At 33.4% G+C, this 13,343-nt stretch overlaps 3 protein-coding genes across 3 annotated transcripts; 2 read left to right on the forward strand and 1 right to left on the reverse strand.

Moving 5' to 3' along the window:
- The first annotated feature begins 576 nt into the window (after positions 1 to 576).
- LOC124935725 (cold shock protein 2-like) lies at positions 577 to 1,736 on the forward strand. The gene has a single exon (XM_047476142.1). The coding sequence runs from the start codon at positions 687 to 689 to the stop codon at positions 1,458 to 1,460; it is 774 nt and encodes a 257-aa protein (XP_047332098.1). The 5' UTR covers positions 577 to 686; the 3' UTR covers positions 1,461 to 1,736.
- Positions 1,737 to 4,976, reverse strand: LOC124935723 (L-ascorbate peroxidase 3-like). The gene is made up of 8 exons (XM_047476141.1): positions 4,686 to 4,976; positions 3,576 to 3,700; positions 2,985 to 3,034; positions 2,663 to 2,728; positions 2,530 to 2,578; positions 2,287 to 2,449; positions 2,106 to 2,208; positions 1,737 to 2,036 (listed from the first exon to the last, which is right to left on the reverse strand). Exons 1-8 carry the CDS (start codon positions 4,796 to 4,798, stop codon positions 1,860 to 1,862), a joined length of 846 nt encoding a protein of 281 aa, XP_047332097.1. The 5' UTR covers positions 4,799 to 4,976; the 3' UTR covers positions 1,737 to 1,859.
- Positions 4,977 to 10,871: 5,895 nt separating this feature from the next.
- Positions 10,872 to 12,413, forward strand: LOC124936541 (beta-D-glucosyl crocetin beta-1,6-glucosyltransferase-like). Its single transcript, XM_047477048.1, has 2 exons — positions 10,872 to 11,446; positions 11,523 to 12,413. The coding sequence occupies exons 1-2, from the start codon at positions 10,897 to 10,899 to the stop codon at positions 12,311 to 12,313; spliced, it is 1,341 nt and encodes a 446-aa protein (XP_047333004.1). The 5' UTR covers positions 10,872 to 10,896; the 3' UTR covers positions 12,314 to 12,413.
- The last annotated feature ends 930 nt before the right edge of the window (positions 12,414 to 13,343 follow it).

Here is a 13,343-nt window from a genome sequence, read left to right on the forward strand (position 1 = left end):
GTTGAAAGCCCAAATTAAAAATGAAATCGGAAAACGTATTTGATTCGAGAATCGAAAATGAATTTCAATTCAAAACAAAAAAGAAATTTGAATATGATTTATTGAATTCAATCGAATATTCAGTTTAGACCAAATATTGAAAAATCATACTTACCGACCCTAATTTAATGATTATTTTAATCGTCATTTAGAATATTTAGTAAAGATTCTTCCGACATCGATTCATTCACGTTCGTTGATTTTTTTTATTAGAAATTTTATTTATATAATTTAATAACTATATCATCAATTATTTATTTTTTTAAATTTAATAAAAATTAATTCCTTATAAAAAAATATAATAATATTAAAATGAAATAAATAAGAAAAAAATACTTGGATCATTATTATTAATATTATTTAATGATTTAAAATAATAATAAAAAATTAATAAATAAAATGATTAAAATTCCTTTCAAACAGGTTTTATGGGTAATACGGAAGAAAGGGAAGGGCAATATTGTCCATAAATATAAATGGGTCAGATTCATGGGTGGGGTGTGTTAAATAAATCCCTATTCCTATTTCCCATTATATAAACACCTATATAGTGAGAGAACCCATTCCAGGTTTAGGGTTTCTAAAGTCTCTACCTTTCCCCTTCTTTCGATCTCTATTTTCTCGGGGGGACCCAATCATCATCATCAATGGCGGACGATAGCACCAGATCCAGAGGTACCGTCCGTTGGTTCGATAATCAGAAGGGTTTCGGTTTCATTAGCCCAGACGACGGCGGTGAAGATCTATTCGTTCATCAATCCGCCATCAAATCCGATGGTTTCAGGACTCTTCAAGAGTCTCAGATTGTTGAGTTCTCTGTCATCTTGGAGAATGACCGCACCAAAGCCATTGATGTCACCGGTCCTGAAGGATCTTCTCTTGATGATGGCCGTAAGGACGATTTCGTAGGCGGTCGTGGCGGCGGTGGTCGGACTGGCGGTTATGGCTCCAGAACTGGAGGAGGCGGTGGTGGGTTTGGATCCAACGGCGGTGGAGGATTCAGGAGGAATGGCGGTGGCGGAGGAGGCGGTGGTTGTTATGTTTGTGGTGAAGCTGGTCATTTGGCAAGGGATTGTCGCCGCCAGGGTAGCGGCGGTGGTGGCGGCGGCGGTGGAGGCAGCGGTGGCGGCGCTTGTTTTAACTGTGGTAGCTATGGACATCTAGCTAGGGATTGCAACAGTGGTCGATCTGTCGGCGGCGGTGGTGGTCGAGGTGGTGGCGGCGGCGGTCCTGGTGCTTGTTACAACTGTGGTGGACAGGGTCATATAGCTAGGGAATGTCCTAGTGGTGGAGGCGGTGGTGCTGGAGGCGGTGGAAGATACGGCGGTGGTGGTGGCGGCGGTGGCGGTGGAAACAGCTGCTACAACTGTGGAGAACAGGGACATTTTGCTAGAGAATGCCCAAACAACGCAGGAGCTTAAGTTAAGTTTTTGTTTTCTTATTCTTGGGTTTTTTTTTTGGGTGATGAGAAGAAGAGAGTAATCGTACAGATCTCCTTTCTTGTTCTTATTATTTAATCTTTCTTCATCCTAGTCTAGTTTTTTAGAGTGTCTTTGATCATCATCTACTGCTATTTTCTCTTTTACTTTCATATATTTTGGGGGTTTATACTTTAGATCCTTGTGTTCATTTTTTTTTGAGTGATTCACTGTTCTGCAAATCAAGTTATATATTATGGATTATCTTCCTTTCCTTTCCTTTCCTTTCCCATCTCTGTTGGATTCTGCTTAAATCATGGTTTGTTATTTCATACTCAATTTAAGGAACATAGTTGGTAAATAGAAAGCAATCAAATCAAACCCAATCTGGTATGTGGGTTTTCAATTGACTCTTCTATTGACCTCAAACAGATAACTAAAAACCACTATGGCTGCAGCCACACCAACCCCAACAGCACTTTGGGCTAGTATTGTGTTGTAACAATGAGATGGTTTAAATCCAAGCTCAGATAGTTTCTTGTGTGATTCACCATAGTCTTTGAAGAACACATCTTCATCCTGCAATTTGGAGATTTTAACTAGTATTGAAATTCTCAAATCTTTTATAATACCATATGTATTAATTACCTTTGCATAAACCTCGACAAATGATCGGAATGTTGGATCTTGTATGAGAGCTTTATCGGTTGGGAGTTTCAAGAGACCTTCAGATTCCTCTTTCAAAAGCTCCCTGTTTTTTAAGACCAACATTTTTATGTGTCAAAAGGCAAAACAACAGCTTTCATGTTTTCTTTGCATTACTACTTACACATAGTATGAGTTGTCAAATTTCAGAGGATCACTAGTCCAGGCCCCATCAAAACCTGATCTTTCTGGATGTGCCCTTCCTAGTGTGTGACCTCCAGATAGTGCTACAATATCCTTATCTGATAAACCCATTCTGTAAAATACATCCCTTAGATGCCCAGACCCTGCAATGAATTATTTTCATCTTTGTGTTTTCACTCATTTCAATCAATGAAGAAAAACATAAATGGGTATTAAATTAAACCTTGTCTTGCATCAGGAAGTCGGCCTTCTTCTGGAGAATCAATTGAATCCTTGGGGATAAAAGATAAAAGAATAGTTAGCTTTTTCTAAAAAGAGAATAACAAACATGTGATAATCACCAGCTTAACAATTACCTTTCTCCCTGGAACAAATTTAATGGTAGGACCTCCTGTAACTTCAACAGCAACTACACCAGCAAGCTGTAGTGGAACCAGAATACTGAATTCAATCAATATCAACATATCTAAAGTGCTTATGATTCATCATATTTTTAGTACAGGCATCTAATCATTCTGACATACTATATTAAGAGTCCCAAAAGTTGTTTAGCATCTTTATATTGCCAAATATTCTCAACAAAATGTGAGCTGCTTAAGGAAAGGATTGGAGAAAACTATAATTATGTCTTGGCAATCTTGAAACATAAAGGCAGGCACAATTATGGCTTTCAATTACCTGGTAAAGGTCAGCAAATGTAATTTTGGGATGTTTAGCCTTCACTGTTTCTGATACCAGAGAATAGATAACAATTAAGCAGCAAATATATATATTTAAGTAGGAAAGGTTTAAGTTAAACATGCTTATTCAAGTCTAAGATTCATTTATTGTCTCAAATAATAAGCAGTTCCACAGGTATTGGATGGGTAACATTTTAGGATCTGTGTATAGCCATATTCAATGATGAGGTTCCAATCAGTTATGCAGTTAAGCAGGTTGAATGAATTCCAAACATGGATGATATTTTTAGCTGGCTAGGTCTTAGCTTACCACATAGATGAATTACTATTTTGAGACCATTATTAACACCATATGCATAATAAGCAGCTCCACAGGTATAAAAGTAGGAGAGGTTTATTTAATTCAAGTCTAAGATTCATTTATTGTCTCAAATAATAAGAAGTTCAACAGATATTGGAGAGCTAACATTTTAGGATCTGTATATATCCATATTCAATGATGAGGTTGCAAATTGCAATCAGTTATGATGCTATTTTGAGATGAATCCAAACATGGGTGATATTTTCAGCTGGCTAGGTCTTAGCTTACCACATAGATCAATTGCTATTTTGAGGCCATTATTAGCACCATGCATAAGCTCTTTCTCATTCCTGATTGACCCATCAGGTCCCCCTGTCTGAGTGTGAAAATCATAAGTTCCAGCATCGTGCCATCTGCAACCAATTGAAGAACAAATGTTGGAAAACAATGTCATTAGCTTGACAAGAGCATATATAAACATTTTGTCAAGAAAAACTAGTTTACCAGGTGGATTGTCAGTGGAACTATCAATAAACAAGATTTCTACAATAGAATTATTCGTTAAATGATGCTCTACTTCAGCTGGTAGCTGGTGTTACTAGAAACAATCCGAATAAGTTCATAGTAATCAAGTTCATATGTAGATAACGGATAAAAGGAAAACGAAAATAGGATCTGATATGAATTCGAATTTGCTGTCCTAAGAAGAGTCCTAAGAAGAGAATTTGCTGTCTTAAGAAGAGTCCTAAGAAGAGACTCTAAGAAGAGACTGTCCCACTTGATGTCTCAGAGGAGAGAAAAGAGAAAATTAAATATTAAAATAAAATGTTATATATATAATTTTTTAGGGTTCATGGTTTATGTCATATATATATATATATAATTTTTTATTTGTCTCATTTATCAAAACGAGATCGTTTTGATCTTTGAGACAGCAAGTAAGACAGTCTCTTGGGACAACAGATCCTCACTCATCTGATATTCACTAAACTTTTCATACGTAGATAACGAATAATAAAAAAAAAACGAAAATAGGATCTGATATTCACTAAACTTTTCATATGTAAATAACGGATAAAAGGAAAACGAAACTCACTAAACTTATCAATCAAATTGAAGGAAATTGTCATATTAACAAATGCAAGCATTGAATTCAATCAAAATCTTCAACTAATACGCCATAATAATATACAAATAATTCCAATTAAGTAACAAGTTAATATGTAGGAAAACGAAAATAGGATCTGATATTCACTAAACATATCAATCAAATTAAAGGAAAATGTCATATTAACATATGCAAGGATTGAAATCAATCAAAATCTTCGACTAATACGCCATAATAATACACAAAGAATCAAACTAAGTAACACTCATAGACAGGGAGATAGAGATTACGCCAAACGGAGCATGATAGGTGCACAGTTCTTGTAAGAGATGAGAGCTCGGAGATCTCGACGAACTTTCTCGATTTCATTGAGATATCCAGCATCAACTACAGGTACCGCCATTGGATGAGCTCAAACTGTCGCCAATTGGAATATCAAAGTGGATGAAAATGAAGAAGAAAAAGCAAATTATAAATCAGAAGAAGAAGAGAAAGAAATGGATATACTTGGGATTGGGAAGAAGCAAGGGTTTTACTCTTTTTCAGTTCCTTGAATGTATGGGAAGAGAACCGAGTGAGCGCCAAGAAAAACAGATTCATTGAAATGCGTACCCATTATTCATCCAATTAGACGACGCCGCGTGTCAGTATGGAGTTTGCTTACGTTTCTCCTAGATTTGTGATCCATCTTAACCCAATATCCGTTTGGGAAGGTGATCCAAAACTTCACAATTTATTATTTTTGCTAATAAAGAATCATGTTGATGTGATGTAAATAAAAAAAATGGTACCATGCAAAATTGTGTAAAATTTGACAAAATTTATAAATATATATATATATATATATATATATATATATATATATAATTTAGGGAATAAATATAATGTTTTATATATATTTTATTAACTTTTAAATTTCTCCTGATTTTTGTTTTGTTTGATATATATTTTTTGGTTTAAATTTACTTTCTAAACATCTATGAATCTTTAAAATGTTATAATATTATTAATCTATTGAAAATATGCAGATATTCTGTGTATGAATGACATTATTATTTATATATATATATATATTTTTGTGTAAGTTGAACTGTGAACAAAACTTTCACGTAAATTTTACTTATTCAGTTTTATTCTCAAAGAGGCGTTGGATGACGTTTGAATTATTATATAGTAACATAATGACCATTTGGCTTGAAATGACACAGTAAAAAGTTTCAGTGATCGTTATCGACCGATGCGTTTAATTCATAATTATATTATTATGACAATCGATAAAGTTTCATTGGGTAAATCAGTTGAAACAATTGAGAAACTCATCGATCTTCTTAAAGATCTCCGTGCTCGTTAAAATTTATTCTTTTTGTTTGATTATTGTTGAACTATTTTGTGTTGTGTTTTTTTAAAATACTTTCTTTCAATTTTGTAATGTTTTTGTTCGTTGAGCTTAAACTACTATCATTTATATAATTTTGCATGGACCATTTAATATATATATATATATATATATATATATATATATTTAGGACTGTGCAAAAAAACCGGAAAACCGGTAACCCAACCGAACCGATAGTTAACCGGTTTCATTTTAACGGTTATTGGTTAACCGATTTTAGCGGTTACGGTTAATCAATTTTTTACCGGTTAAACGGTTCGGTTTTCGGTTTCCCTATTTTTCTAACGGTTTAACCGGTAAACCAGTAATAATTTAATTATATATTTTTATATTTTATAATTTGTATTAGTTATTTTATAAATAATTTTTATAGAATAATTTTTAAAAAACATTATAATCTATATAAAATTTTACAAAAATAAATTAAAAACAAATTAAATAATTTCATTAAAATATGTAAAATTGTTTTTATAACGATACGATAACGTGAAATTATAAATTAACAAAATCAAAATAGTTAAGAAAATTAAAACTTGATGTCTTCAAAGTTCAACCTTCACTTCATGTTTTAATTTTCTCTCCAACACGTCCAACACGGAAACACCTAAAATCAAAGTTATAAATTATAATTTACCGATTCCACTTCCTGTTCTATCGGTTGAGAAGAGGATTCAATCATATTCGTTTATACTTGGTTGGTAAAAGACTAATCGACTTAATGAATTTGAATTTTCTCAAGAAACATATGAAAACCTAATAGAATAGCTATAAAATATATTATATTGTTATAATAAAATTACATATTATAACATATTCCTAAATATATCAATAAAATATATTATTATAATATAATATATTTATATTATATTATAATAATATAATATATTATAATAGAGACAAGAAATGATGTAGAATAGTATGGAAAGTGCAAACATTAATTTTAAAAAAAATATTTTATAAGTTTATTACTTAATTTACAAAAATTGAATTATCGGTTCCTGGTTAAACCCGGTTAACCGACCAGAACCGACCAAAACCGGTAGAACCAGAACCAGTAAAACCGATACCATTAACGGCCGGTTAACCGGTTTGTAAAATAAAAGCCAAAACTGGTATTAACCGGAACCGTTTAACCGGTTAACCGACCGGTTGAACACCCCTATATATATTGTAACAAAATAGTGAAATACAGCGAAACTCGTAAAATGTCTTGAATTAGTCGGTCTGAAACAACTTGTCGTCGTCTTAATCTGTAACATCGTTGTCTAAAAATAAATCTAAAACTAAAGGGGGTGAGAGGGGACTTTTAAAAAATGAATATGATAGGTAGAGGTCTAGCTTGAAGGTGTGGCAAGATATGCATTTGCATTTTGTCATATATATATATATATACTATTAATTATTTAATTAACTAATATTCATTGTAAAAAAATAGAATAAATTACTAATTTTAAAGCTCAAAATTGACACCAGAATGTTTATTTGAATTTGGCCTCTCATTGGCGACCTGGTCATGTAGTAATGTGTTAGATATTATGATAGTTGTAGAGTTCGTAAGTACCCGAGAGCGACGTGCAAACATTCTCACCAAGACGCTAACAAGAGTCAAATTCGCGGAGATACGAGAGTTGCTCAGCGTGAAAAATCTCGAACCAAATCAGGTTTATGGAGGAGATTGTGAGTCTAAACATTGATTGTCAGTCAATTGAAAATTGTTGATCTTTATTATTTTTTATGCAATTAAGACTTATTTAATTATTAATGGGCTTGGACTTATATGTATAAGTAGTTTAAAATTTCTAAGCTAATCTACTCTTTTAAAAGGGTTGTTTACAAAGGTTGGTTTTGATTATCGGATCTTCTAAGAACAATTATGAAAAAGGGAAAAGTTGGAAAAACTTGGAAGGTGAATATTTATTGAAGATGAAAAGTTTTACAAGTTTTAAGTGTTGTATATCAACCTTTGCAAACAACCCTTTTAAATGAGTAAATTAGTCTATAAACCCTTAATTACATATACATACAAGCTCAAACCCATTAATAATTAAATAAGCCTAATTGCATAAAAGACAATACTGACCAACAACTTTCAAATTTGCTAATAATCAATGTTTAGACTCACAATCTCCCTCGTAAACTTGTTTTGGTCGAGATTCTTCACACCGAGTAGCTCTCGCATCTCCGTGAATTTGACTTTTGCTAGCGCCTTGGTGAGAATGTCTACATGTTGCTCTCTAGTGCTTATGAATTCTACGATGATCTGTCAATTCTCGACACATTCACGAATGAAGTGGAACCGAGTATCGATGTGTTTGTCGCATCCATGAAACACTAGGTTCTTCATTAATGTTATTGTCGACATAGAGGGTTACCATTCTCGGCTTGCATTCGAGCACCTCGCTCAATAAGTTTCTCAGCCAAAGTCTATGACACGATGCTGTAGTAGCTTTCATAAACTCTGCCTCACATGAAGATAAAACAACAGTTCATTGCTTTTAAGATTGCCAAGTGATCAAATTCACGTTGAGATAAAACACCATCCCTCCGGTGCTTTTTCTGACATATATGTCACCGGTTAGGTCGTTTTTAGTAATACTAAGTAACACTCGTAGACAGGGAGATAGAGATTACGCCAAATAGAACATGATAGGTGCGCATCTCTTGTTGGATATGAGAGCTCAGAGATCTCGACGAACTTTCTCGATTTCATTGAGATATCCAGCATCTACGACATGTACCGCCATTGGATGAGCTCAAACAGTCGCCGATTGAAGTATCAAAGTGGATGAAATTGAGAAATGATACAAATGAAGAAGAAAAAACAAATTATAAATCGTATTTGAAGAAGAAGAAATGGATATGCTTGGGATTGGGAAGAAGCAAGGGTTTTAGTTTTTTTAGTTTCTTGAATGTATGGGAAGAGAACCGAGTGAGCGCAAAGCAAAACATATTCATTGAAATGTGTGCCCAATATTCATCCAATTAGATGACGCCGCGTGTTAGTATGGTGAGCCCGTTTGCTTACGTTTCCCTAGATTTATGATCCATCTTAACCCAATATCTATTTGGGGGGAAATTTGACGAAATGACTTTAAAGATGGCCTTAAATGCATTGGTGATCGGCGCATAATTTATATTTCGCTGGTGACCACTTAAAATTTTTTGGACGAAATTGTCCCCGTTGCGAGACGCAACCGGATGCCATGTGAAAAGTCCTCAATGCCCTTACTATTTAATATACTTTATCTAATTTCTCCCATTTTTTTTTTATTTTTTCTTCACTGTTCCCTCTCTTCTCAATCTTCTCCTCATTCTCTCTAAAACCCTAAACGCCGAACATCTAGACGACCGAACCCCGACGATGGAATCCCAACGAAGGCAACCATGAGCACAAGGATGATGTCCGGTACTGGTAGGCTTCCTTATCCTTCATTCATTGTTGTTTGCTTCTTGTTTGAACACATAATAGGGTTTATGATTTTTTAATTGTTTCGCCTTGATTGAATTCAGATATCGATGGGGTCCGTGTTGATGAGGTTGAATGCGGTGGTGCGGTCTCATGTTGATTCGCCTTGCGGAGCGGACGCGATTATTGATCGCTTGATAGTTATCGATTACGTCTCGCGGTTGGTTGCGTCTCGTGAATGTGTCTCGCGAATGCATCTTGCGAATGCGTCTCGCGAATGCATCTCGCGAATGCGTCTCACGACCTAAATTGCGTCTCTAGACAATGATAAAAGTTTGGACTATGATTGTTTTAATTTTGTTGATTAGGCGATCAAAATGAGTGAGAATGATGGTGAAAGAATTGTATTTGTAACTATTGGGACAACTTGTTTTGATTCTCTTGTTAAAGTTGTGGACACTTCTCTCGTATTAAGTCGTCAACATTATGTAGTTTGTTTATTCATATATAATCATAGAAAATGGATGCTTTAGACTGTAGATATATTGTTATTTTATGAGTATGTTGGTTATTTTAAATTAAGAATGTCGCTTGAATGTTTGTCGTTTAGGTTTTAGAGAGGAGGAGAAGATGGTGAAAAGAGAGAAAAAAAAGAAGAAAAAAAATGGGAGAAATGAGAGAAAATATATTAAATAGTAAGGGCATTGAGAACTTTTCACATGACATCCGGTTGCGTCTTGCAATGAGGACAATTTCGTCCAAATTTTTTTAAGTGGTCACCAGCGCAATATAATTTATGCGCTGATCACCACCGCATTTAAGGCATCTTTAAGATCATTTCGTCAAATTTCCCCATATTTTCCCTCTCTTTGTTAAGGGTGGGTCATTTTCGATCCAAATTATCTCAAAATTTGTCAAAATTTATATATTATGTGCTCAAATCATGCAAATTAGTTTTCGAACTATGAAACATTTCCAATCTTTTATTTTTACTTTTACAGCATACAACATATGTAAAATCATTTCTCATCAACCTAAAATATTAGGTGATACCTATAGGAAAAAATATATTATTTTTATTCATTGGAATTTTTATTCATTGATACCTATAGGAACTTCTAGTGAATAATCATATATCAAATTTTTATTTTAAAAAAAAAAAATTATTTAAAAAAGAAAGATGAAAATAACAAGAAAATATTATGAGTTTGTAATTTAAATAAATTAATGAATAATATACACGTGTATTAGACGTCTCATGACAACTTGGCTTAATTTTTAACTATCATTATATATATATATATATATATAATATTATAATATTATATATATATATAATAATAATAATATATAATATTATAATATTATATATATATATATATAATAATAATATTATATATATATATATATTATATAGCATATAATACTTTTTTATTATACTTTTTTGAATTAATATGGAAAATTACTTTTTTATATATAATTTTTTATTATATACTTTTTTTATTATACTTTTTTAATTAATTAAATTTACTTTAAATAGATTTTGGAAAATAAAAATGGTGAGTAACATTATATTTAAACGTTCATCTTCACTCTCACTCTTAGAGATCTTCTTCGTCCATTGATACACTTCACCACCGAATCTTGTAACAGAAATTCAATTCAAATGGAGACGAAGAACCCACGCTTGAATGTCGTGATGCTCCCATGGCTAGCCTATGGCCATGTCTCTCCTTATCTAGAACTTGCCAAAAGACTTGCAGACCGAAACTTCCAAATTTATCTATGTTCAACTCCGATCAATCTGAGTTCTATCAAGAAAAGGGTCACCCAGAAATACTCTCAATCGATCAAACTCATCGAATTCCATATCCCATCTCAACCAGACCTCCCTGATCCCAGTTTCCACACAACAAATGGCCTCCCACTTCATCTCAATTCAGTTCTCAAAAGAGCCATGGAGATGGCCAGCCCATCTGTCACCGAAACAATTAAAACCCTTAAACCAGACATACTCATTTACGACTTCGAACATCAACAAGCCTTAATCGAAGCCGCCTCCCTCGGAGTACCCATCGTTCAGTTCTTCATCATGAGCGCATCCATACTCTGTAACTACTTCAAAGCTGTACTGAAACCTGATGTTAAAATCCCTCTTTCCTCCACGAATCTGCGGGCAACTAACTACTGGCAACGGAAAAGACAAGAAATGTTAAGACAATATACAAATGATCAAGGCCAAAGTAGAGGTAATATATGTTTTGCATTAACTTCATTTTTACACTGTTTAGTTTGCAATATCTATCTATACATCTATTTCAACAGATAGTGTGCAGCCCACCCGTAAAGCTACTGACACAGTACTGGTGAAGACTTTTGTAGAATTAGAAGGGAAATACATCGAGTATGGACCAAAACTGTTTGGTATAAAGATAGTCCCTACAGGTCCTCTGGTTCAAAAACCAGAAGAAGATGGTGAAGATAATAAAGAGGTCATGGAGTGGCTTAACAAGAAAGAGAAATCATCAACTGTTTTTGTGTCGTTTGGAACCGAGTACTTCCTGTCGAGAGAGGAAAGAGAGGAAATAGCAAGAGGGTTGGAGCTAAGCATGGTGAATTTCATTTGGGTACTTAGATTTTCCATTGAAGATAAGATTTCAATTGAAGAAGCCCTACCCAATGGCTTCCTTACTAGGGTAGGAGACAGAGGACTTGTAGTTGAGAAATTGGTTCCGCAAGCAAGGATCTTGGGGCATCCAAATGTTGGAGGATTTGTAAGCCATTGTGGGTGGGGTTCTACAATGGAGGCTATGTCATTTGGAATCCCAATTGTGGCTATACCCATGAGCTTAGACCAACCGGGGAATGCGAGGCTTGTGGAGGAAATGGATGTGGGGTTGGAAGTGAATAGAGATGATAATGGAGGGCTTAGCGGGGAAGAGATTGCAGAGTTCATAAGGGAAGTGATGGTTGGTGAAAATGGGAAGAAGATAAGGGTTAAAGTTGGAGAAATGAAAGACAAAATCAAAAGTGAAGGAGAAGAAGACATTGATGGTGTTGTGGAAGAATTGATCAGGCTTCACAATAAAAATATTAATGGAGAAAGCAAAGATTAATAACTCTTAATGTTATTTTAAATGTTATAAGTTGCTTTATTAAGGTATGAATAATAGGTCAATGCTTGAAAAATATTATTGACTAATTTAAGACTTTATTGTTGTTGCTATAGTAATGAATAAAGGTAAAGATAATTAATGAGTTTTTATACTTTGGAGCCAAGAATAATTCCATCACTCTAATTAGATAATCACATTCATCTATTCACCCTTCTTTTTTTTTTCAATTTATCTGTGCCTCTCTTTCGTACCAATCAAAATATAGCATTAATAATATATTATTAAATTATATACAGCTAAAAAAACGCTAAACTCAAAAATATCACCGTTTTATTCCAGATTAAACCTAAAACGCGCTTGAGTGAAGTTTGTTTCACTTCCATTTACCATGATAATAGAAGTGAAACAAACTTTGCTTGATAGCGTTTCACTTGTATTTACAGCGTTAATACAAGTGAAACAAGTTTCAATCGATAATGCTTCATTTATAATTTACATCGTCAATACAAGTGAAACGTTTTTCACTTATATTATTGTTGCTAATAAAAGTAAAGCAAGTTCCCTCGATAGTATATAATATTTTTGTTATGCTCATTTATTTATAACAAAATGTTTATTAATTTATTTATATTTATGTTATGAATTAAATTATCATTTATTATACTAATTATTTTATTATTAATTAAATCGTCATTTACCATAATAATTATTTCAATTTATAAAAATAAATATTTGATTTGTTTATAACAATTTTGATACAAAAATGTTTTTAACAAAATATTTGTCCCGCTATGTCACTTCAGCTCTCATTATCATTTCACATTATTCCTCGTCTCTTCCAATTTTACTTTGCTAAATAATACAATTTATATTTCTCTTTCTATACGATTTACCAAAAAAAGCTCCGGGGTGAAGCGGAAGTTTAATTTTCTTTGTCGGAAACCTACTTTATGATTCTTTGCAGCAAACAAACTTCTACGTAGCCCATTACTTCACGATTTAGGGGTGAAAATGGTACGTTTTGAAAATT

Source organism: Impatiens glandulifera, chromosome 4, assembly GCF_907164915.1.
Source record: "Impatiens glandulifera chromosome 4, dImpGla2.1, whole genome shotgun sequence".
NCBI lineage: Eukaryota > Viridiplantae > Streptophyta > Magnoliopsida > Ericales > Balsaminaceae > Impatiens > Impatiens glandulifera.

Bases quoted from the DNA above. Each gene is read 5' to 3' on its own strand.
- LOC124936541 (XM_047477048.1), top strand. From the start codon at position 10,897: ATGCTCCCATGGCTAGCCTATGGCCATGTCTCTCCTTATCTAGAACTT. The intron at 11,447-11,522 runs GTAATATATGTT...CTATTTCAACAG, and splicing joins TGATCAAGGCCAAAGTAGAG to ATAGTGTGCAGCCCACCCGT.
- LOC124935725 (XM_047476142.1), top strand. From the start codon at position 687: ATGGCGGACGATAGCACCAGATCCAGAGGTACCGTCCGTTGGTTCGAT.
- LOC124935723 (XM_047476141.1), bottom strand. From the start codon at position 4,798: ATGGCGGTACCTGTAGTTGATGCTGGATATCTCAATGAAATCGAGAAA. The intron at 3,035-3,575 runs GTAAGCTAAGAC...CTCTGGTATCAG, and splicing joins AATAGCAATTGATCTATGTG to AAACAGTGAAGGCTAAACAT. The intron at 2,450-2,529 runs GTTTAATTTAAT...AATTCATTGCAG, and splicing joins ACTTCCTGATGCAAGACAAG to GGTCTGGGCATCTAAGGGAT.